The 23375-nt window shown below is 34.1% G+C and overlaps 1 protein-coding gene and 2 long non-coding RNA genes across 30 annotated transcripts in view; 1 reads left to right on the top strand and 2 right to left on the bottom strand.

Annotated features, from left to right (window-relative positions):
* Positions 1-6551, bottom strand: part of LOC137487374 (uncharacterized) — a 105699-nt gene extending 99148 nt beyond the window's left edge. Inside the window, exons 1-7 of the long non-coding RNA XR_015505793.1 lie at positions 5842-6551; positions 5485-5540; positions 5030-5083; positions 4805-4926; positions 4310-4424; positions 3548-3659; positions 1942-2601 (exon numbers count right to left, since the gene is read on the bottom strand). This is a non-coding gene — a long non-coding RNA (uncharacterized LOC137487374). The remainder of the gene's footprint in view (positions 1-1941; positions 2602-3547; positions 3660-4309; positions 4425-4804; positions 4927-5029; positions 5084-5484; positions 5541-5841) is intronic.
* The window catches only part of LOC147834145 (uncharacterized), a 762525-nt gene that overhangs the window by 722490 nt on the left and 16660 nt on the right, over positions 1-23375 (bottom strand). The gene's annotated exons all lie outside the window — the stretch shown is intronic.
* Positions 1-23375, top strand: part of slc4a11 (solute carrier family 4 member 11) — a 176470-nt gene that overhangs the window by 75099 nt on the left and 77996 nt on the right. For 14 of the 28 annotated variants that reach the window (XR_015505175.1, XR_015505176.1, XR_015505179.1 and 11 more), the window contains 2 exons: positions 13170-13202; positions 20765-20846. Coding sequence is in view for 16 of the 28 variants with exons in the window: in XM_087278027.1 (XP_087134153.1) it covers positions 13170-13202; positions 20765-20846 (115 nt within the window). In the remaining 12 variants the exon portion in view is untranslated. The remainder of the gene's footprint in view (positions 1-13169; positions 13203-20764; positions 20847-23375) is intronic. The other 14 variants (XR_015505182.1, XR_015505183.1, XR_015505186.1 and 11 more) reach the window with 1 other exon arrangement.

The raw sequence follows: 23375 nt of genomic DNA on the forward strand, positions 1-23375 counted from the left end.
TGCCCAGCAATAATTTGTCATTTCCGTGCCACAAGGCACATGTGAAGCATAGTGAAAGTTGGTTGTTTGGTGTATGATGCACAATGTCAGCTAATACTGTACTTTTAATATACTTTTGGGTGTAAAGACCCAAAATAATGACCAATAAATAAGTATAAAATGTTTAATCTAGATGTTAAATTGAGTAAATAAATTATTAGAAATGAGTAAATACTTTAGATGCCAGACTGAGCATCTAAATTAGAATTCTTGCAAATTGTTCAAGTTTTCAAGCGAATAGTTCAACACTTGGACAAGTTAATGCTTTACTGTAAATAAATAAATAGGTAATAATACATTTCTATAACTTTAAACATTCAGTGTATATTTTCTTCATCATAAAATGCAGTGCATAATTATAAACATATATAAAAATCCATATGGAAATTCCTTCATTTTAAAACCATACTTTGGCCAGTATTCAATCTGACAATTATCTGAAAATAATCATAATAATAAAATAAAACAGAAACTGAATGGAAAATCTGACCAAAAATTGTGGTATTTTAGTATTGTCCTTCCAGTTTGACAATATCCAGCATGACTGATATTTTGAGCTGATTTTTGAACAAACATTGTTTGTAATTGCAATTGGATATTCTGTAATGTGACCAAACAATTATGTGATGTAAATGTCAAATCTTTATTCTTAAAGGTTTAAAGGCAGATTTTTGCTCCTGAGAGCAAATTGAAAAACAGCTATTGTTAATATTTTTGAAAGCACTTTGTTTTGATGGTCCTTTTTAACCATTTTGTTGACTATGTTGCATTGCGACTAAATGTCATGTAGGTGGCACGGTGGCTCAGTACTAGCACTGTTGCCTCACAGCAAGATACTGTTCGCTGGTCAAGTCCCGGCTGGGCCATGCTGGCATTTCTGTGTGTAGTTTGCATGTTCTCCTCATGTTCACGTGGGTTTCTTCCGGGTGCTCCGGTTTCCCCCACAATCCTAAAGACGTGGTGTAAGTGAATTGGATAAACACAATTTTCTGTAGTGTATGAGTGTGTGTGTGTGTGTGTGTGTGTGTGTGTGTGTGTGTGTGTGTGTGTGTGTGTGTGTGTGTGTGTGTGTGCGTGCGTGTATGTGTTAGTGTGTGTGTGTGTGTGTGTGTGTGTGTGTGTAAATGTGAACGTTAGAGTGTATGGATTTATGAGTGTATTTCTCAGTAATGGGTTGCACCTGGAAGGGCATCCGCTGTGTAAAACATATGCTGGAATAGTTGGTGGTTCTTTCGCTGTGGCAACCCCTGAAAAATAAGAAACTAAGCCGAAGGAGAATAAATGACATCTAATTCTCATTAGAGTTCTAGTAGACTGTCTGGTGACACTGCTCCACCAACAGACATTCTCCTGAATATAAGAAAGTTTGCAAGTTAATGTCAACTTACACTAACGGTAACCCTTAGCCCAACCTTACAGTCTACTTGCACTTTAATGAGAATTAGTTGGCATGTAGTTGCAGTGTAACTTAAAATCAACAAACTGTGTAAAAGGGATCATCAAAATACCCTATTTTCTATTTTTCCCGCAAAAATTATTTTTACAGCATACCCATATATATTTTTTCATTTCCTTGCCACAAGGCACATGTGAAACATGTTGATAGTGTGTTGTTTAATTCACCATGCCCAAAGTCAGCTAATACTATTAAAATCTGTTCTTTTCTAAAACTTGTTTAGTTTGGTCAAGCCAATTTCGATTCATTAAAACTGATGAAATTGTTATGATGCAAGGGAAGGTGTTGAATGTGAGGGTGGTCTCACAAATATTGCACATATTGGTTCCTGTAGGTTAGATCTTACTCTGCTGGGTCGTTTTATTCACTGGCCTCTGGCAATCCAGCATTTTCTAAAAATGTTCCCCAAGTTTCCCTGCTTTGTGAGCTCAGCCTCTCTCTGTAACTCCTCACTGTAAACGATTTCTTGTTAAATTAACAGTAAGTTACTGGCAACAATTATCCAGTAGCTGCTGTATTTCATAAAACAGTAACATTACTGTAATACTAATTACTTTAGTATTAGATTTACTGTAAAATGTAATACATCATTTTACTGTTTTCTTTTTATACTGTAACACCAATTACAGTAGTAATACACATACTGCAAAACTGAAAACAGTATTTTACTGTACATTTTTACCATGCAGAACTACGGTATTTTAACGTTACTTTCATTATTACTGTATAGTATTTTACAGTTATTAAATGTTATTTTATTGTATTTAACAGTGCTACTTTATAATGAGCAAAAAAGTTCAAAAATTGCACAAATGTTATTTTAACTGTTCAAGAAATACAAGAAAAATAAAGAAACTGAAACTTTAACTTCACAATAAAAGTTTATTGTGTAAACCCTACTGAAACAGTAGCAATTATTCAATATAACACAGCAACAGAACACTAATGAAAAATTGATCAGTAAAACCAGTCAACAATTAATGCATCAAAAAGTATTACAATTTTAAAAACAGATGAAAATACTGCTACAAGACACGAAATGATGAAGGCCAAATGATGTTGTGGAAAACGGACAGTGAAAAAGGGCAGGAGCACTTCTGGTGATCCTGCAAAAACGACAAGCAAAATTAATCACTGGAGTAAAAACTAATCATGCCTCAAATTATTTCATTCATTCAGAAACCAAACACCGCACTGCTGTTTTATATTTATAAAACACTGTTTTTTATCGTTTTTGTTGACAAAATACAGATTGTTGTCTATTTACAATTACACTAACGTTAATGGGGAAAAGATCAGTCAAGTCAACACTAGTCAAGTGTCCACACAGGTATGTAAAAAATAAAGTCTCATCTTAACTTAATGTCTGACTCTGTATAGCTTGAATATCTGATTACATGACCACACTAGCGCTTCCATGAATTTAAGAGGGGTGAACACAGTTAATTCTGACCTTAAGAGGCTACATATTAAAAATAAATAAATAAATAAAATAATCTAATTTAACGTGACTAATGTTAATCAAGTACTTTTAGGCTTTTAACATGTGAAAATCTACTTCTAACTTACAGACAAGATTACATTAGAGAACATGAAAGCCGTGGGTGATTTAAAAAAAAAATAATACTAATGATAAGTTACTGACATTTGGTTCGCATTAAACAAAGTAATCACTAAGCATTCATTTTTGGCAAAATCTGCCGAAAGGCACAGCAACACGATCAAATGTGTTAAAGTTGAGCAAAGAAATGAAGAGTAGTCAAGCAGTCTACTTCATGAAATGTTTGTGATAGTATTTTGCGGTCAATTAGTATTACTGTATTTCAATATGCAGTGATGGCATGTCAGTGAGAAAAATAAATATTATTACACCTCTCCAGTGACATTTCCTCAAATTAAATCATCATAACGTTACTGTGCACAGCATCAGTAAAACGTTAAGAATAATTTAAATACCAAATTTTTAAACAGTCACTGCTAATTACAAACTAAAATTAAAGATAGGCTTACAGAAATCCTGAATGCATGATAATATGAAGATTTATTACTCACTGATGTCGAAGCACTGCCAGGTTGTCAGAGATGTAGACAGGACAGAATATGTGCCATCAAATGAGCTCTTGTGCAGTCTTTGTTGGACATCAAGGTAGTATGTTCACCCACACTGTAAAAAAATTAAAAATCTGTTATTTTACATGTTTTTTTTCCCAGAAGCTAGGGTAATAGAGTCATTTAGTTAAGTGGTTTAAAATAATTTTATTTATTAAATACTTGCTTACCCATATATAGATGTAAAAGTAACCAAAATAAATAATTCATTAAAATGTGTGGGATACTAAGCATGTTTGGTCTACAGAGAGAAGTAAACATTTACTTTAAGCATTGATCCTAATGAATTTATTTCTGAACTACATCCAACCTCACCTCTGAAACAGCATTTTTGAGCATTTAGATCAGGGGTGCTCAACCCTGTTCCTGGAGATCTACCTTTCCGCAGAGCTTACCTGCAACCTTGATCAAGAACACCTGTCTTTATTTACCAAGTGCTCCTTCAGATACTATTTAGTTTGTTTAGTTGCGTTTGATCAGGGTTTGAGGTAAACTCTGCAGAAAGGTCGATCTCCAGGAACAGGGTTGAGCACCAATGTTTAAGACAATAAAAAATAAGACATCTAGATATTTTATATTCAATCATTTGTGAAATTTAAATGACTTATATTCAGTATACATAACATAAAATTAGAATAAGAATAAAAAAAGAATAGTCTATGCCAAATAAAATACTTCAGATCTAAATAAAGCAGGTGTTTTTACCTAAAGGTTCCTTTCCTTCAGTTAGTTTAGTTGCAGATCCCTCCACATCTGTGCTTTATTTGGTTCTTGACTTAAGAGTAACTGGTGTCACATTCCAGGTCCATCACAATCTGAGCTAGAAAGACAATATGGCAAAAGACAAGACACATTTAAATAAGTCTCAGAATAAAATATTTAAAAGGATAGTTTACTTTTCTGCCACCATTACTCCATGTGTTTTAAATCCAATAAAATTTCTGTTAAACTCTAAAGCAGATATTTTGAAGAATGTTAGAAACCAGAAACTATGGACATCCATATTTGAACCAAATTTCTTTAAAAAAAATATGAGTTTGTGTTCAATGGAACAAAAAAATAATCTAACTATTTTGAAACAAGTGGAGGATGCCAAAGATGCCATTATTTTCATTTTTGGGTGAACTGTCCCTTCAATTCAAGTGTCACGCATTACTCATAAAAACTGATGTATCGCTTGAGGAAAACTAAATCAAGTACCTCCTGTGAGCAAGCAGAATCATTATGCCATTGTATTCAGCCAACTGACCCAGCCGAGGCTCGAACCAGCAACCTTCTTGCTGTGAGGTGACAGCACTACCTACTGTGCCACTGCGTCGCTTCTGGAAGAAGCAAAAGAGGTTGTACATGAAACTCCTCACAACAAATCTGTGAACAACTTGACATTTCAAAATCTAATCAAAATGAGGAAGACATCAACATTACCTTGAATAATCAAGTGAGGAGAGATTGGTAGCATCAGTTTTTCAGCATCAATTGCTGTAGTTGCAAAAAAGATAAATATAATAAGAGTAAAATAAGACTTAACATTTAATAATCTAAATCTATGGTACAACCATACAAATCTGTATGGGGTTCAAATAAATTTGTATACAAATCATTCCCTACACCTGAACACCAAAAATAAAATGTACAATTAATGACACAATAACGTTATACAATAAGCTCATTAACCAGTGAGAAATAGACAATTAATATGAATTATGTTAATATTAACGTTAGCTTAAAAGACATCAACTGAATTTTATTATCAGCTCAATTTAATAAAACAGTTTAGACTTGTTTCATTGTGAGTTTAGTGTGAATAACTAACTTACAGTTTACAAATCTAACCATAATGATAACTTGGTCATAATGACCACATGAAGACCAGAGCTTACCTTAACGTTAAACGTTTAACTTTTCATGGTGACTTTGCCTTCATCTCAGTGTTGTGCTGAAATAGAGAATTCATTAATGCAGTTAACCCCAAGTAAAAGTTACGTTTTTTTTTCAGGTAACTTAACGTTACTATGGTCAAAAACTCACTCAAGATAAACTCACTGTAATTAAGTTACCTTATCTAATACCTCGCAAACACTACAAACACGGTCTGGCGTCGAATAACGTGACATAAGTACCTAACTTACAGTACAACTAAAGTAACTTGGTTAATTATTTTAAATTACACACACACTACACGGAAATATACACAAAACAATCCTTTAACGAACAGAATTGGACTTTTAAACACTTACCGAGGATGAATTCACTGGAAGAAAAGGCGACAGGTGGATTTCAAATTAGAAGAGCCGTTGCTTGCCTGGTGAAGGTCGAATCGAGTCGGCTCGGCTTTATGAATCGGCTCCTTAGAACAGTAAAGAGTCGAGTCCGCCTAAAACCGATTCCTTTTTGTATATTATTGTAAGACACAACAATGAATCATTACTATTTCGTTATACTGCTCGGCCACACACATTTATACACATATTGCTGAATGTGCTTGTGAACACGTGTGATAAAATAATTCCCGAGCAAACGGTTCAATCCGATTCGGTGTCGTTTGTGTGCTGAACCGAACCAATGCAAACATGGTATTGATAAAATAGTAATATTGTTTTTTTCTTCTCACTTTACCAGCGAAAATATTACATATATCTGACTTTAACAATAAGAATAATGTTCGCTTGAAGTGTTTTGAGAATTAATATTTTTTTCTCCCAGGGTTCATTTCACACCAACAAGCAAATATAATGGCGGATGAGAAAAGCCAGATCATATCATAAATATTGCGTTTAATATGTCACCAAATGAAGTTTTAACAGTTTTTCATGCGAGAATGTAGTTCTTCCAAACTCAAATCTGTGGTTTGTTTTTAGATATCATGTCTAATTTTAAGTGTGCTTTGCCGATAGGGGAGATTCTGACCTCCAGGGGTTGACGGCGCTCCATCACTCATGTATCCGGCAAACCTCATGCTTTAATCGGCCTAGACATTATTGAGACATGCCCTGTCTTCGATGACTATAATAAATGTGTTATGAAATAAAGTTTTAACCGTTTTTCATGCGAGAATGTAGTTGTTTTAAACTGAATTCTGTGGTTTATTTATTAAGATAGTGCGTATTTTAAAATGTTGTTTTGAAAATGCGGAGATATGTGACCTCTACGGTGGCCAATATGGGCGCCCAATATTCTTGAATCCGTCTAAAGCAGGTTGGTCACTCTGACATTTAAGCTGACTTTGAAATCATTTTGTTTGTTTAACAGTCTTTGGTTACGTGAATCAATTTATTTTTGTTCCAATTTACGTTTTGGTTTAGCACAAAGTTCTGTTTATTAAATATTATTTAATATTTCTATGTTGCCTTATAAAGTGCACCTAAAAATGGAAAACCAGGGGACAGTTTAATGCACTGAACAGTCTGAAGAAACTGGTTAGGTTATTTACTTCACAAAATAATTTGTCTAAAAATAAATAAACATAATAATCATAATATATAGTGTGTGTGGAGTTGTTCTTGGTCATTTGCAGTACTGTATTTAGATGCACAGTAACGGATTTTTCCCCAAAATTCATTATAAAATCTACAGTAACATACTGTTAACCATGTTTACAGTATAGAAAAGTTAAAAATACATTTTTATACTGTGAAAACAACAATATATACAGTAACACACTGTGCACAGCTTATACAGTAAAAAACTGTTGAGAAATGCAGTATAATACTGTGAAAACAACAGAAATCGTTTACAGTGCTCTCTTGGGAAGACTGACAGTTTTCAGGAAACTTCTGCATACTATCGGCTAGAGCTGATGCCACACCACCAGAGATTCAGATTAGAAACCTGTTTTAAATTATGCAGTTTTTAATGATTAAAGTGACTGTGAGACTGTTTTTGGCAAGATGAAAGCTCATGTGGCTCATCTCTTCATTTATGTATGGTAGAAACCCCTAAATTTACAGTCACGTTTGAAATTAAGCCGCTGAATAATACTTTCTGCTAGAAACACTTCAGAGTGACAGAAGTGAAGGGATTTTTTTACATTGTATTTCCTGAAGTCATACCTGATGATAATTTACACCTGATATTAAAAAGCATTTTGATCGATTGGATTAAAAGTAGATGTGGCACTAATAAGGCCCGGGACAAACAAAGCTGATGTCAAAGAATAAGCGGTGACTAAAACTAACTGTTGTCACCTATTTTTGGTTGGGTTTGGTCAAACAAGCTGTGTGGGAACAATCTAGAACGAACCACAGCCAACTGAAATGACAATCTATACATAGTACTGAACACATACAAATGATAAACAAAGCAGCATATACATATTATTTGAACAGTAATTTGTTGATCATCACAAAAGGATTTGCTCTTACAAATATGTCTGATAAGCTGATAATATATATTTTTTGCAAATATTTTATAAATGCAACAAAATAATAGCTGGCTTCTTTGTGTTCCCTCTTGACATGCATCCTTTACCTAGTTCCGTCACTTCAGTTTTGTTGTTGTGCTCTGATTCGCAGCTGAACAGCCAATCAGAGTGCTCTCTTTGATCTTTTTCTCTCAAACACCCTCTGATGTGAGCGTGATGAGAGACCAAAGCAATAGACTCTCACCGGCACTGCCCAATGGCCAGCCGTCATTAACACTTGTTTAAATTAATAACTTTTGTCCACTTCCAACCACTTTGTTGATTTTTGAGAGGGGAGGATTGATGGGAAAGCATATGTATTTGCTTTTTGATTTAATATTGTGGGGAAAAAAAAGCAATTTACACATAATGCAAAAGGAAACAATACAGATACACAAAATTCTCAAAACACAGTGGGTTTGTTTTATGATTCTTATTTTTCAAACCTTCAAACTAAATTTTTTCAAACTAACTTTCTTTTAATGGGCACTTTAAAGGGGATTGTTCCCCCAAAAATGAAAATGAACTCATTTATTCTCTCGTGTGGTTTTAAACCTTTTTGGGTTTCTTTATTCTGTTGAACACAGAAGATCATTTGAAGAATGCTGGTTGCTGACACCCATTGACTTCCAAGGGTCTAAAGAAAAAAATATATCATGCAATTCAATGGGTGCCAGCTACTAACATTCTTCAAAATATATTCATTTGTGTTCAACAGAAGACAGACACTTAAACAGGTTTTGAACAAGTGAAGGGTGAATAAATGATGACATATCTTGTAATGTTTCAGAATTAGGCTGTTTCAACTATATCTGAATGAGGTCAATAGAAGACGACAAGTTCAATACCATTTAGACACCATTTACACCTCTATTCAGCATTGGCCATTTGTGTTCTGACTGACAAAAGTGCATCTTAATTTTGGATGTAAACAGGGTTAAGTTTTGTTATTCGAATCAGAAATCATTTTAAATAGGCTTCCTGGTAGCAAATGACAATTTACCCCTCTCCTTCCACAATAAATCCTTTAAATTTAACAGCATTAACCCAAATATAAATAAAATATTGTTATATTTTATAGTAAATACAGTTTTAAACCGTGTTATAGTAAAGCAAATTGGGTAACACTTTATAATAACTACACACTATGAATCATTCATTAAACATTAGTATGTTGTGAATTCATTATTTGTTAAGCATTAACTATACATTAAACTATAACTGCACCTACAAATGCTGTATTCTTTACTCATAAGTACATTTAAATGTGCTTAATAATTGTACTTTTATAAATTGTGATTGATATTTTTATTACTAAATTAAGTATTGCATTATTTACAAACCATTACTATTTAAGAGTAGTTAGGGTTTTTTAAGGTCATTCAGAATGAATTAGTGAATGATTAATAAACTATTGAAATCAAAATTTATATATATTATTATTCAGGCATATACTGTAATGATGGTGACTATATAAGTTAATAAATGCTTTATTAACTCAACTTCATGTAGTTTTTGACCTAATCTAAAGTGAGGACTATTTATGCTTTTTTGAAAATCTCTTATAAATGTCAATTAAAAGCTCAGTATCAAGTGAACAACGCATCTTTGCAGTCAAAATACAACATAAAATTGGATAAAAAAACAACAACAATATAATAAATTAACAACATAATATGATGCAACATATCAATGTTATTAAGTGAAGTTTAAACTGCACAATAATTTTATTTTGGTTAAGATTGCAAAGATTTATTTTTCATTTGATACAGTTTCATTTGTGTATCTTAAAATAAATAGAAATGAATAAAGTTGTTTTTTGTTCTTTTTCCTGTTTAGAACTGAGCCTTTAATTGTCATTTATAAGGGATTTACAAAGCATAAATAATCCTCACTAGATTAGGTCACAAAACTGGAAGAAGTTAGGTTAATAAAGCATTTATTAACAAACAAATTAACTATTCACATATGCCTGAATAATAAAATATATAAATGTTAATTTGAATAGTTTATTAATCATTTACCTATGCATTCTGAATGATCTTAAAATGCCACCAACTTGTTTAAATAACTGGTTTGTAAATAATGCTATACTTAATTAAGCAATTAAGAATTAATCATTAACAAAGTATGAAAACACAATTAGTATACACATTACACATGTGCTTATCAAAGAGCATTTGTAGCTGCATTTATAAACTGCTTACTAACGCTTTTTTATGTAGAGTTAATGCTCAACAAATAATACATTCACTATATGCTAATGCTTAATAATTGGTTCATAATGTGTAATTATTATAAAGTGTTACGGCATATTGTACTGTCTATTACAGAATTACCATAACAGATTAATTTAACAACTGTACTACAATGTTTCAAAAACATTATAGTACTTACAATAAATTACTAAAGTATTTTTTGATACAAAAACAATGCTATGAAAACGTCTATATATGTATGAAACAAAAAGAAATTATAGTTCAATTCACATTATAGATTTATTATGAGCATCAGGCCTAAATTAATTACTTGGAGCAAACTGAAACTACACACATGGCTTCACATGACTCCATCATTCAGCACCAGTAATGATTTGTGCACATTGCACATTCTGAGTGCTTGATGCTAATTGGACTGTAGATTTCACTTTGGAATATAAGTCACAGCATGTTTCAGATGATTAAAGAGATGGTTCACCCAAAAATGACAATTCTGTCATCATTTACTCACCCTTCACAAAAGCTATTTGAGTTTCTTTCTTCTGTTAAACATAAAAAGAAGATATGTTGAAGAATGCTGGTAGCTGGCTCCCGTTGACTTCCATAGTAATATTCAGAGTTGGGTGTAACGTGTTCCACCGTAACACTTTACGCTATTCTAATTACATTTCTGGGAAATGCTGTAATGTAATAAATTGCATTTTACATTTTTCTTATTTAGATTTTTGGTCTTGTTTCTTGTACAAATATCTAAAAATTCTTAAATCGAGAAGCATTTTCTAGACAAGCAAAACATTCTGTCTTATTTTAAAAAAAAATATGCCAATCTTAAGTGAGTTTTTCCTTAAAACAAGCAAAATAATCTGCCTGTGGGGAAAGCAAAATAATCTTGTTTTCCTTTTAACATACAATTATTTTGCTTACCCCACTGGCAGATTATTTTGCTTGTTTTAAGGGAAAAATTTACTTAATTTTGGCATATTATGTCTTAAAATAAGACATTATGTTTTACTTGTTCAGAAAATCACATTTTTCGCTACAATGTCAATTAATAAGCAAACATTTTTAAATTGCTGGAGAATGCAGGCTGAAATAACTGCTGACAAAAGCGACTGTTTCTTCAAGAGGAAATACAGACATTACTTTAATTTTATTTGAAATATTGCTGTGAAGTTTAGCCTATGTCCACTCTCTAAAGAACTTTCCACTGCTTTTAAATCGACCAACAACTTGTTCGAGCACTTGAACAAAAAGCATTCAATAACAATATTTGTCACCAAGGAGGACACCAGCGCCAAAAAACATGCCGGTCCTACAAAGACTAAACAGGCTAAATTGGACTTTTGTACAGGATCGTTAAAAAAAAAAAAAAAAAACAGGTTTGGAACTAGTGAATGATGAGAGAATTTTAAGTTTTGGGTGAAATTTTTTAGTCTTTTGAATAAGTCAAGCTGCTGTGGTCAACCCATTGTATTGTTTCTCAGTGAATATTACATTACTGTAAGAGCTGCAGTTTATTTTATTGTTTTAAATTTAACTTCAAAGTAAAGTAAGTAATAATCTGATTACCTTTTAATTTAAATAATTATTAATGTAATCAGATTACAATTTTCCAGTAGTAGTCAGTAATTTGTAACCTATTAGTTTTTAAAGTAACTTTACTACAGCACTGGTAATATTCTTCCTACTATGGAAATCATTGTATAGCATCATCCAGCATTCTTCAAAATAACTTATTTTATGTTCAACAAAAGATGAAGAGTTTAAAACCACATGAGGCAGAATAAACTGTGATGCAATTATAATGTAATTTTTGTTTTTGTGTGAGTTATCTCTTTAATAAAACATGACTTATATTCCTAAACTTGTATTGTAGGTTGTATGTCATAATTGAGGATCATTGGTTTCACCACTTGACACTCCTGATGATTCAACTTGTACACACTCACAAATTCACCTAGAAAGGAATAAATGAATAAAATCCACTACAATAAATGAAATATTCATGACCACAACATATAGAATCCCACAGCATGTAAATCCCCTCAGGCTGCACAAATGTGTCATTTCCCTCAGAGATTTCCTCAAGCTGACAAGCACGCTTTTTCTGGATCGTATTGATCGTTTCCGGCTCACCAGTAATCTCTGTGTTCTTATCATCTTTGCCAAATTCGCACTGAATACACACAGAATATCATTCGGTATCCCGGGCACCAATTAAGCCCAGTCCCTGACTTTACTGTACCACAACAGTGGTCCAACCCAACACTGCCCCTAATCTGCACCCGGACACTGTCAGACTATGTGATTGGTGAGATGTGAATTATCGTTAGTCAATTTTCAAATTTTTTTTTCAAGTCCAGAGATGATACGTTCTCCCTTGTCTCTGTTGCTAGGATACATAGCTCACATGTGAGCGAGAATCACATTAATGATATGAGCCTGGGAACATGCAAATGAACCCATGTGTGATTGGATTATGAAATGTGAATGTCATGAATATGATAATGTATTTTCAGAATCCATGAATGAGATCTAATTGTGAGTGCATTGATTGTGCGCACGCACTGTGGGTGGTCAACACACATGCGAACGCACACGCAAAGCAAACTTTATCAGTCTGGGGATCAAATTAGAAGAAAATGGAAATAAAGATCTCATTCAGGCACATGGAACGATGGGGAAAAATCATATTTCATCAGAGTAAAGAGACCTGAGCATCTGCCTGACAACCCAGCCCCAATTAGTGCGAGAGGGAGGTTTCGGTGCGTCTGTGTGGGTGGATGGTGGGCTTCTGAATTTGTGTCTCACTCTTTCTGCTTGCTTTTAGGGTTCACAACATGTGTTTCTGTGCTCAGCCCAACTGTAACTCTTTCCTCTCCAAGCTGAACTCTGTTTCTGTGTGTGTCTCTCTGTGTGTCTGTGTGTCTTCGCTTCTCTCGCACAGACAGGTCGGCGAATTTCATTTTCTATGACAACGGTAAGAGCGATATGATCAGATGTGTGGGATATTACCCACATTCATGTGTGTTTCTCCCTGATGTTTCCACTGGATGTGATTGACACGTACCATTAGTCCGACAGACACGCGAGTGCCTGTTTTCTTATTCCGATCCATCAATTTTCTGCATTTTCCAGTTGATGCAGTGACACAATCCAATTTGGAATCGGTATCCACACATTTGAAATGACAAGATTTGGCGTTGTTTTTTAAAAAGAGTCGTTGCTGAATGCCGAGCGGTCCCCCATCCCTCTCTGTGGTGGAGCTTAAAATTGGGCTGTATCATCTCCTCTCTCTCCTTCTCATTCCCGCCTCATTGCCGCTCGGCTGATTGGCTGTGCATGGATTCCGCTGTTGTGATTGAAAAAAAGTCCACTGTCATTCTGATGTCTTTTTCTGCTTAATATTTATCTAGCATACACACACACACATATACACACAGGAGCGAACAGACTTTTTAATATCTCAAGGAAAACACTTTAGTGTGTGTGTGAATAAAAGCATCTCATTCCATCCTGATGTCCAGGCCTCTGGCTGTTATCAGAAAGGGTGAGGTGGGGTTGGCCTAGAATAGATGATTGCCTGAATGTTAATGCATGTATTATATTATATTATATTATATTATATTATATTATATTATATTATATTATATTATATTATATTATATCATATCATATCATATCATATCATATCATATCATATTATATTATATTATATTATATTATATTATATTATAAATTTTACGTGTTGTGTTTTTCTTTTTTTTACTACACCAAGTACTAGCTTAAAACTAACAACGCTGCTTTGGTGACTGGCTAAATTTAAGTAAGTTTATTTTTAAATTTATTATTTTATTTCAATAAACAATAAAGTAACCTTTTTGGTAATAATTTATTACACACTGTGAATCGTTCATTAAGCATTAGCTAATAGTGAATTCATTTTTGTTAAGCATTAACTCTACATTAGACTTTAGCAAAAGAGCATATCCAACAAGAGGCAACACTCTGTTGCCATTTGAGAAACCGCCACTAGATGTCGATAGTGTCATGTGGCCGCCATTTTGGAATAAATATTCCAATAGGAAAACAGCATGGATAACCAACACTAGACAGAATGAATTAAAATATTCTGTTAAATATGAGTTAAAATAAATACATCCCCTTTGAAAAGTAAAATTTTAAAAGATTTTAAAAGAATTTCTCAATGAAAACAGACATTTTTCAAAATGTTGATAAGTCTAAGTTTAATAAACCTGATATATCTAAATTTTTTGGTTTACATATAACATAAAAGTAAGGTTAACAAAATAACTTAATTACTTTTTTTTGTTCTGTTTTACTTAAATTAGGGTGAAGCAAAAATGAGTATACGCAACAAAAACTACAGCAAAAACTACATTACCTGGTAGTTTGTATGGCCTCCATGATTTTTAATGACATCATTAAAAATTGTGAATATATATATATATATATATATATATATATATATATATATATATATATATATATATATACAGTATATATATATATATATATATATATATATATACAGTATATATATATATATATATATATATACAGTATATATATATATATATATATATATATATATATATATATATATATATATATATATATATATATATATAAATTTGGAGAAAGTAGCTTTTTAAGTAAAACCGTTATTAGTCTTTTTTTAAACTTACAACACTGGTTAAAGTTAAAAAACATTAAAAAACATTAACATTAAAAAAAGCGCTGTTTACACAGGCGGGGACAATACAGAATTTTTCTGTAAAAGACCATTTACACACCCATTCCAAAATACTGGTAAATTCTGACATGATTAACCAGAAATGACCTCTAAATGGCTGGGATTGTATTTGTAAACATTTGACTACATTACAAACTCTGTGGATGAATCAGTATTGTGAACAACTCTGATGAAAACATGTAGAGAAACACTTTTGCATGTCGAGCTGTACATGATATGTGTGTGTGTGCTTGGGCTCACGGGCTGTTTCACGGGCACACGCAAAGTTTGAAGGTAAACAAACAATGGCTTATCATAAGCATCTTATCAATAATTATTTACACCGTTGGCATTAAGATGAAAATATAAATGTTGTTTGACTAACTTCTAGCAGCTAAATGTGTCTTGGAAAATATTCAAAGGCTTTTATTCTCATAAACCGTGTGGACATGAATGCGTCTGACTGTTCTGATTGGCTTAAGCAGACGTCTCACGTCAGCACGTTCTGGACGTGCACACGCTCTTTTTGGGAGTCTTCCTTCTGCATTCACACAGCGCAGTATTCCGGCAAATTACTGGTAATGTTACAATTTCTCTTTCCGGAAAATAGCCAGAACGAATTTACCAGTATTTTAAAAAAGCACCTATTCAAAAAGGGGCTATTATAATACTTCAACAAAAGTACTTTTAATCTGTTATCAACATCCCATTTTGAAAATCATATGTCAGTAATAATATGTATTATGCCTATTAAATTAAAGTAATTTAAAGTAATTTTACCTAAAAGTGACTGTTTCAAGAAAACAAGTATGGTTAAAATATTAAACATTAAGTCTTTAAAATAAACTATTAAAAGTGCTGATAATCTTCTGATCTGATAGTCTTTGATTTTAAGTGTTCTATTGGCATCTTTTAGGTTGTATTTCTGCTTTAATGCGCTTTTTAAATAAATCAATAAAAAACAAAGCAGCTGTTTGCCATCGTGACAGCTATAAGACCCAATGGATGGCTAATCACTTTCACTCTAGAATGGCGAAATCGCTGGGCGCTGCTGTTGCAATGGAATGTTCTATTGAGTGTCGCTTTTTGGTGATTCTATGCTCGTTGACGTTAGTAAGCAGTTCATAAAAACATCTACAAATGCTGTATTATGATCTTTAAAAAACTATCCAACTATTCTTAAATAACTGGTTTGGACTGTAAATAATACAATACTTGATTTATTCAGTTATTTGTTCATTTTCCTTTAGTCTCTATTTCAGAGGTCGCCACAGCGGAATGAACCACCATCTATTTCAACATATGTTTTATGCAGCAGATGCCCTTCCAGCTGCAACCAAGTATTGGGAAACACCCATGGACACTCATTCATTCACACACACACACACACACACACACACACACACACACACACACACACACACACACACACACACACACACACTCATACTCTATAACCTTTCAAGCTTAATTCACTTATAGCGTAAATCTTTGGACTGTGGGGGAAACCAGAGCACATGGATAAAACCCACGCAAACACAGAGAGAACACGCAAATTCCACACAGAAACTAACTGCTCATCTCCATATGAACTGGTTTTCCGCTTTTACCAAAGCAGAGTTGACCATGACAATGGGATTTAAGTCCAGTGAAGAACGATTCCAGAAAGCACGACAAAACAAAAGCCAAAAAATAAAATAATTAAGTAAATATCAGTGTGAAAATGTGGTAAAATCTGAAAACAGTAAAAATTGGAGGGCTTTTCTTTTTCTGGATTTCTTTTTAAAATACTGAGGTTGGGTTTAGCTAAGGGGGTGGGTGGATCAATTGGTGCTTCTTTAAACACTATTGGTTGGTTTTAGTGAAGGGGGGTGGATCAGTCAGTAAGTCAATCAGTCGACAGCAGCCTCTGGTGGATTTACATGAGAACAGCAGGCACAAATGGCACTCGAGAGAGAAATTTGATCTCTAAAATCATACACAGCAGCCTCTGGTGACTTAGCAAAAACTGCAGAAACGTGGAATGTAAATTGTAGCTCCTAGGATGTGATTTGCTCTCTTCAGAAATGTATATAGGGGTACGTAATCAGACTGATCCTGGGTTGGAGGCAACAGTGCTAACCACTGAGCCACCGTGCCACCCATACTTAATTTAGTAATGAAAAATGGATTATTAACAAAGCATGAAAAGCAATTAAACATGTGCTTTTATGTCAGGAATAAAGCATTTGTTACTGTATTTACAAACTTTCATGAACTGCTTAATGTAACATTTATATATTGCTTACTAACATCTATTAATATAAAGTTAATGCTTAACATATAACTATCAACTATTTGTTAATGCTTCATAAAAGATTCATAGTTTGTAGCTATTATGAAGTGTTACCACATTTTATAGTTAGTATTAGCGAATGATTAAACTGGCTGTTTGAACTGAACTGTATTAAAATATCTTATCGCTCTCATAACCACAAGTTGTGATGATGAATATATGTGAATCTGGTCCCCTGGCATGTAATCATCAGAAATATATCGCAACTTTTTCGTTTATTTGTTTGTTTGTTTATATGAGCAATAAAATATGTAATATGTTTAAAAGATTCAACATCCTGTCCATATTCAGTGTTTCTAAAGATTTACCTCAGCACACATGCCTTAATGGCCTTGCACAACATGCATCATTGTACTGTACTTATGCTTTTTAAAAGTACTGTGGAAAGAGAGGTCTGCTTCTTCCCTCACAAATGCACCAAGCACACAATTATCTCAGCTGTTTGTCCTCCTGCCAATTCAACAGGCTTCATATTGCCATGTATTGCTCCATTGATACGTTTCACTCTCTTTTGCCCTCCTTTTCATTCTTTCCCTCTTCCTGTCTGTTTCTCGATGGTGCTGAGTGTGTTGTCATGGTGATATCCATCTGTCCACGGTGTGAGTGTGTGATGTCTTATTGATGAGACAGTGTGACTGTGTGCCAGAGACATCCATCCTGCCTGCTAAACAGCACACACACACGGGCACACACACACACGGGCACACACACACACACACACACACACACACACACACACACACACACAAACACACACACACACACACACACACACACACACACACAAACACACACACACACATATAGTTTTTGGTGGTCATGCTGAACAACTCACACCTGTCACCTCTGTTGGACAGAGGACACACACACATGCTCAGACTGCTTGTTGCTTAAGGCAAGACACTGCAGGTGAATGGTAAAAAAGTAGTTAAAAAATACAAATAGTTATCACTACTTCCCTGGTTTATTAGTTACATAATATACTGTGTGATATAAAATGTACAATTTTTATTTTCCTAGCACACATTAATATTTTTTAGGTAAACAATTAATTGGTCCAAGTAAATTCACAGAATAAAAATGTTTGTTTCGGTAATCTTTAATCAAAATTAGACAATTTAATTTGATGTCTGGGGTCGCAGCCCTTCTCCGTTGACGTCAATTTGCCGGGTTCAGCCACAACATTCTTAACCCAGCCCCCTTACTGTTATAATGCCATGAGGGCATGACGTGCAGCAAGAAAGCCCCACCCCTACTCAATATTATATTTCAGTGGGGTATAGGCTGGTCAGCCAGCCTCAGGGCTTCCGCTTAATGTCATCCCATACAAAATCACAGCGCCAAAGGTCTGATTTCCTTAAAAAACAGCGATCTTCACTGTCTGGCTAAGATACGATAAAACGTGGGTATCAGACCAAACAAGAAGCACTGCATTGGACTATATTTTTTAGCTTCATGTCTTTTAAAATAAGGAAATTTATTTCAACTCAGTATTTTCAATGGAATTTCTGCATTGGCCTGCGACTAATGACGGCGCCTGCGTTTAAACGTTTTTTCGTCTCTTCTTGCGCTTTAGCTAAATGAATGCTTAAGTATATATAACTGGTTATATTTGAATTACATTACAGCATCGATTCTGTAAAAGTAGCCGTATGAAATTGAAAATAGTCACATAAAGCTTTCACCGGAAGTTCACCGGAAGTTTATCATTGGCTGGAAAACACTAGCTGTGCATATAGCTTGTTGTAAGTGCATCAACATACTGAAATAAAAATCTCAGCAATGTCTGACAAGAATGGCTAAATGATTTTAGTGATTGTTTTCTAAAATGTTATGTTTAAATTAAAGCCAAAGCCATATCATCCTGCAGCACAAGACCGGTTACTCATTAAAGCTTGTCAGGGCTGAGCCTGGTTAGTACCTGCATGGGAGACCACAAGAGAAAAGTTACTCAATCTGTGGTCTGTCTGAGTCATGCCACATTGAAGTGAAGGGGACACTATATTATCAGTGAGAACCGTCTTTCGGATGAAACGTTAAACCAAGGACTTGACTCACTGTGGTCATTAAAAATTCCATGTAACCTAAATTCCTTCCATCAGCTTTTACCTATCATGGCCTTCCAATTATCCCCAACCAATGAATTGGCTGTATTACTGTCTATCCACTCCTTCTATAGCTGGTGTGTGGTGAGCACACTAGCCCCGTTGTCCTGTGGCTGCCGTCGCATCATCCAAGTAGATGCTGCACACTGGTGATGGAGTGGGGAGACCCCCCTCATGATTGTGAAGCGGTTTAGGTGTATGGCTATACAAAATATATGCGCTATATAATACACAAAGACCCCTTTCACATTTACGAGTTTCTCAGTAGCAGAAGGCATTCATCAAACTTAGAGTGCACTGAACTGGAGAGTATAATAAAATTTTTTTTTTCAATCCTTTTTGCTGAAATAAAAAAAAAAAACTTCTTGATAGGGTTATCAAGACTTTCAGAAGAAGGAAAAAAATGTGTGATGACGGCAGCCAAAGGAGAGAATAAAATCAAATTTACTGTCCTGCCCCATAAACGCTGCATTAGAAACACCTCGCCTAAGTGGTAATGATATAACAGATGATATAATACATACATAAAAACATTTAAATGTTCATACATTTAAAAAAAAGATCTACTGTAAATATTAAAAACTTTCAAGGATTTAAAAATATGATGACGGGTAAACGTGTGTAACAGTCTTGTGAAAATTGTCAATTACTTACTTTTTACTTGTATATGCTGTAGGATAATTCTATGTGAACATGAATCTGTCAAGTTTAGTGTATGTAATTGGAAATTTCTGACTAAACAAAACTCATTTTGAAGAAAAAATCTTTCTTTTTATCAGACTAATGAAGTTTTAATAAAAATCTAAAAAGCCTAAAATTTCAAAGTTGACAGGTGCAGATGATAAAATGTGTTTTTGCCTGCAGTGTCTTGCCTTAATATGCTAGACAGCTCACACCTACACGAGCCGAAGGACACACACACACATACAAGCATACCCACACACAAGCTCAGAGATTGATTAATTTGAATTAAACATTTGGTGGTGTTCTTGGAAAGGTCTTCATTGTCACTCACGCTGGCTGCAGTGATGTGTATTGTCCTCTGGTGAGCCTCTGCTTCTGTTTTACCTTGATATTCATTAGCCTTTTCGTGGAGATGTGCGGACTTGATTTAATTATTAGTCGCTCCATCATTTCGCATCCTTGTGTTTGAGAGTTTTTGTGTCACCGTGTTCAGTAAAAGTCAGTTAACTTGATCTTGGTGTTACATTACTGTACTCTTGAAGTGGCATCCAGATTGTAGTTGACTTGAATTAGTTGTTTGGTTTGTGTTTTCATGCATGGTCACCTGTTGCGTGTAGTGATCGCTCTGTCACGACTAACCCTTTTGCCTTGCCCCCTCACAGTGCATCTATTGTCAGAGACGCTGCAGTGTGTGACGGCCACAGCCACGGGGATCCAGTACCAGCAGTCCTGGCTTTGCATCCTGTAAGTGTCCTTCCATACAAGTGTTCTCATATGCAGTGCAGAGCCTTGAGAGTTTCTAGAGCAGGGGTGTCTGCAGAAATGTTGACAGTGATTACAATATTATAATAATAATAATAATTATTATTATTATTATTATTATTATTATTATCATTATCATTATCATTATTATTATTATTATTATTATTATTATTATTATTATTATTATTATTATTATTATTATTATTATTGTTAATAAAAGTCTGGTAAAAACATCAAAGTTTATTAATTAGTTTTAAAATATTTTTAATTTTTAATTTAAAGATAATTTAAAGACATTTAAACAAAGCAATTATATTCCAAGTGTTTGTTGTTTTTGTTTGTTTGTTTGTTTGTTGTCAACTCTTATGGTTGCAACACAGGCTCATTGTAAGTACGTACCCTTGTATACACTTCTGCTACGTATGGCTGCATTTTGTCTTTAAAAAGAACGCTACGAGGCGGTGTGATGCTGCCGACTTCTGCGGTTTCTTTTTGTGCTACCAACTGACGCTTACCTCCATGTTAACGGCCGTTACATTGTTACCAGTTTACCCAGTAGCTTGCCATGTACTTTGGAGAACTTGAGATGCAAAGAGAAGTTGATCGCGACGACGGGTTCAAGTCCGGTGAAGAAAAAAAAAAGCAGATAAAACAAAATTTAAAACATAAATAAACAACTAAATAACAGGGCATGATACGATACGAAAATGTGGTATAAATCATGTGGCCACGAGGGCTTTTCTTTTTCTAGATTGCCTTTAAAAACACTGTCGGTTGGGTTTAGGAAAAGCGGTGGTCAGGTCAATCTGTGGTTTTGAAAAGACTATTGGTTAGGTTTAGGGAAGGGGGTGGGTGGACGGATCGGTCGGTCAGTCAGTCGACACCTCTGGTGGATTCACAGGAGAACAGTAGGTGTGAATGGCACTCGCGAGACAAGTTTTATATCTTAAAAGTTTACACAGTGTCCTCTGGTGGATTTACAAAAAAAAAAAAAAACACTACAGAAAAACGAACCTCCTGGGATGTATTTCACAATCTCCAGAAATGTATACAGGGGTATGTATCAATAATAAGCCTGGGTTACTATTATTGATCGATATATGCTGAAAATTGCATCATGGTTACCATAAAAATATGAATCAAAAGAACATAGTTTCAAACCATTTGTTGGGCAAAGAATCCTTTATGATAACTTCAGTGACATTGATAACATATATATACATATACGCATATCTTTTTTAAATCATGAAAGGTTAAAAGTCTTGTAATAACCCGAGTGCCACTCCAGGGTTTTTCCAATAAGTGATTCAATGAGTGCTCTATAAAGGGTTAAACTAATTCTGTGCAACTTGTTGATTCATAGAGATATTACTAAAGGTTATTTGCTCATAATAATAATAAAAAAACTTAAGTAAACTCAATTGCACAAATGATATGATTAGTCTATTAGTGCAGTTCAGTTAAAATGAGTGTAAACACTGGCATACAGGACCTCAGTGCTGACCAAATAAGTTGTACACAAAAAAAGATGTTTTAATCAGTCACCCTCTTTTAACTGACGAATCTATATATAGTTGTCATATCTATTCGTTTTATCAAATTCCTCTCTGTGCCACCACACAGGGTATATTCTGTTTTGCAACAGACAAAGTAAATGAAAAAAATATAGAGCTAGGTGTCAAGTCTAACTTCAGCAGGTAGCCAGAAAGATGAGAGATGCTTTGAATGTTTGTACATGTAGCTAGTGAACTCTATCCATAAAAAAGACCAATAAATGGACTCTTCTGAGGTCAGTGGCCAGTCCACATGTACAAAGTGCTCAGAACAAGTAGCTGTGTCAAAAGTACAACTTCAGATGATACTTCTAGACACCTCAATACAGAAGAGGTGAAGGACTGTAGAAAAAACAGTCAAGGGTGAGTCATTTCAAAAGAGGCTCTCAGAAAAAGCAAGTTTGTTATTATCGCTATTGAAATTCCTTGCCAGGAATGAAAAGTCCTCAAACAACGAATCATCAATTAAAATATTGAATTTGGAATTATAATGTGCTGCTAAAGCAGTGCCAACTATAACAAGTTTGTTGAGGTGTCAGGCAGGCATGGTTCATTTGAAACTAGACGAATACTGTAGATATGCATTGGACCCTGTTCCCAACTCTGATATATGGCAATTACATACAGTTGAAGTCAGAATTATTAGCCCCTCTTTGATTTTTATATTCTTTTTTAAAATACTTCCCAAATGATGTTTAACATAGCAAGGACATTTTCACAGTATGTCTGATAATATTTTTTCTTCTGAAAAAAATCTTATTTGTTTTATTTCAGCTAGAATAAAAGCAGTTTTTAATTTTTAAAAGCCATTTTAAGGTTAAAATTATTAGCCCCTTTAAGCTATATTTTTCCCTGATAGTCTACTGAATCAACCATCGTTATACAATAACTTGCCTAATTACCCTAACCTGCATAGTTACCCTAATTAACCTAGTTAAGTTTTTAGATGTAGCTCTAA

Source organism: Danio rerio, chromosome 13 (assembly GCF_052040795.2).
Source record: "Danio rerio strain M-AB ecotype USA chromosome 13, GRCz13ab, whole genome shotgun sequence".
Taxonomy (NCBI): Eukaryota; Metazoa; Chordata; class Actinopteri; order Cypriniformes; family Danionidae; genus Danio; species Danio rerio.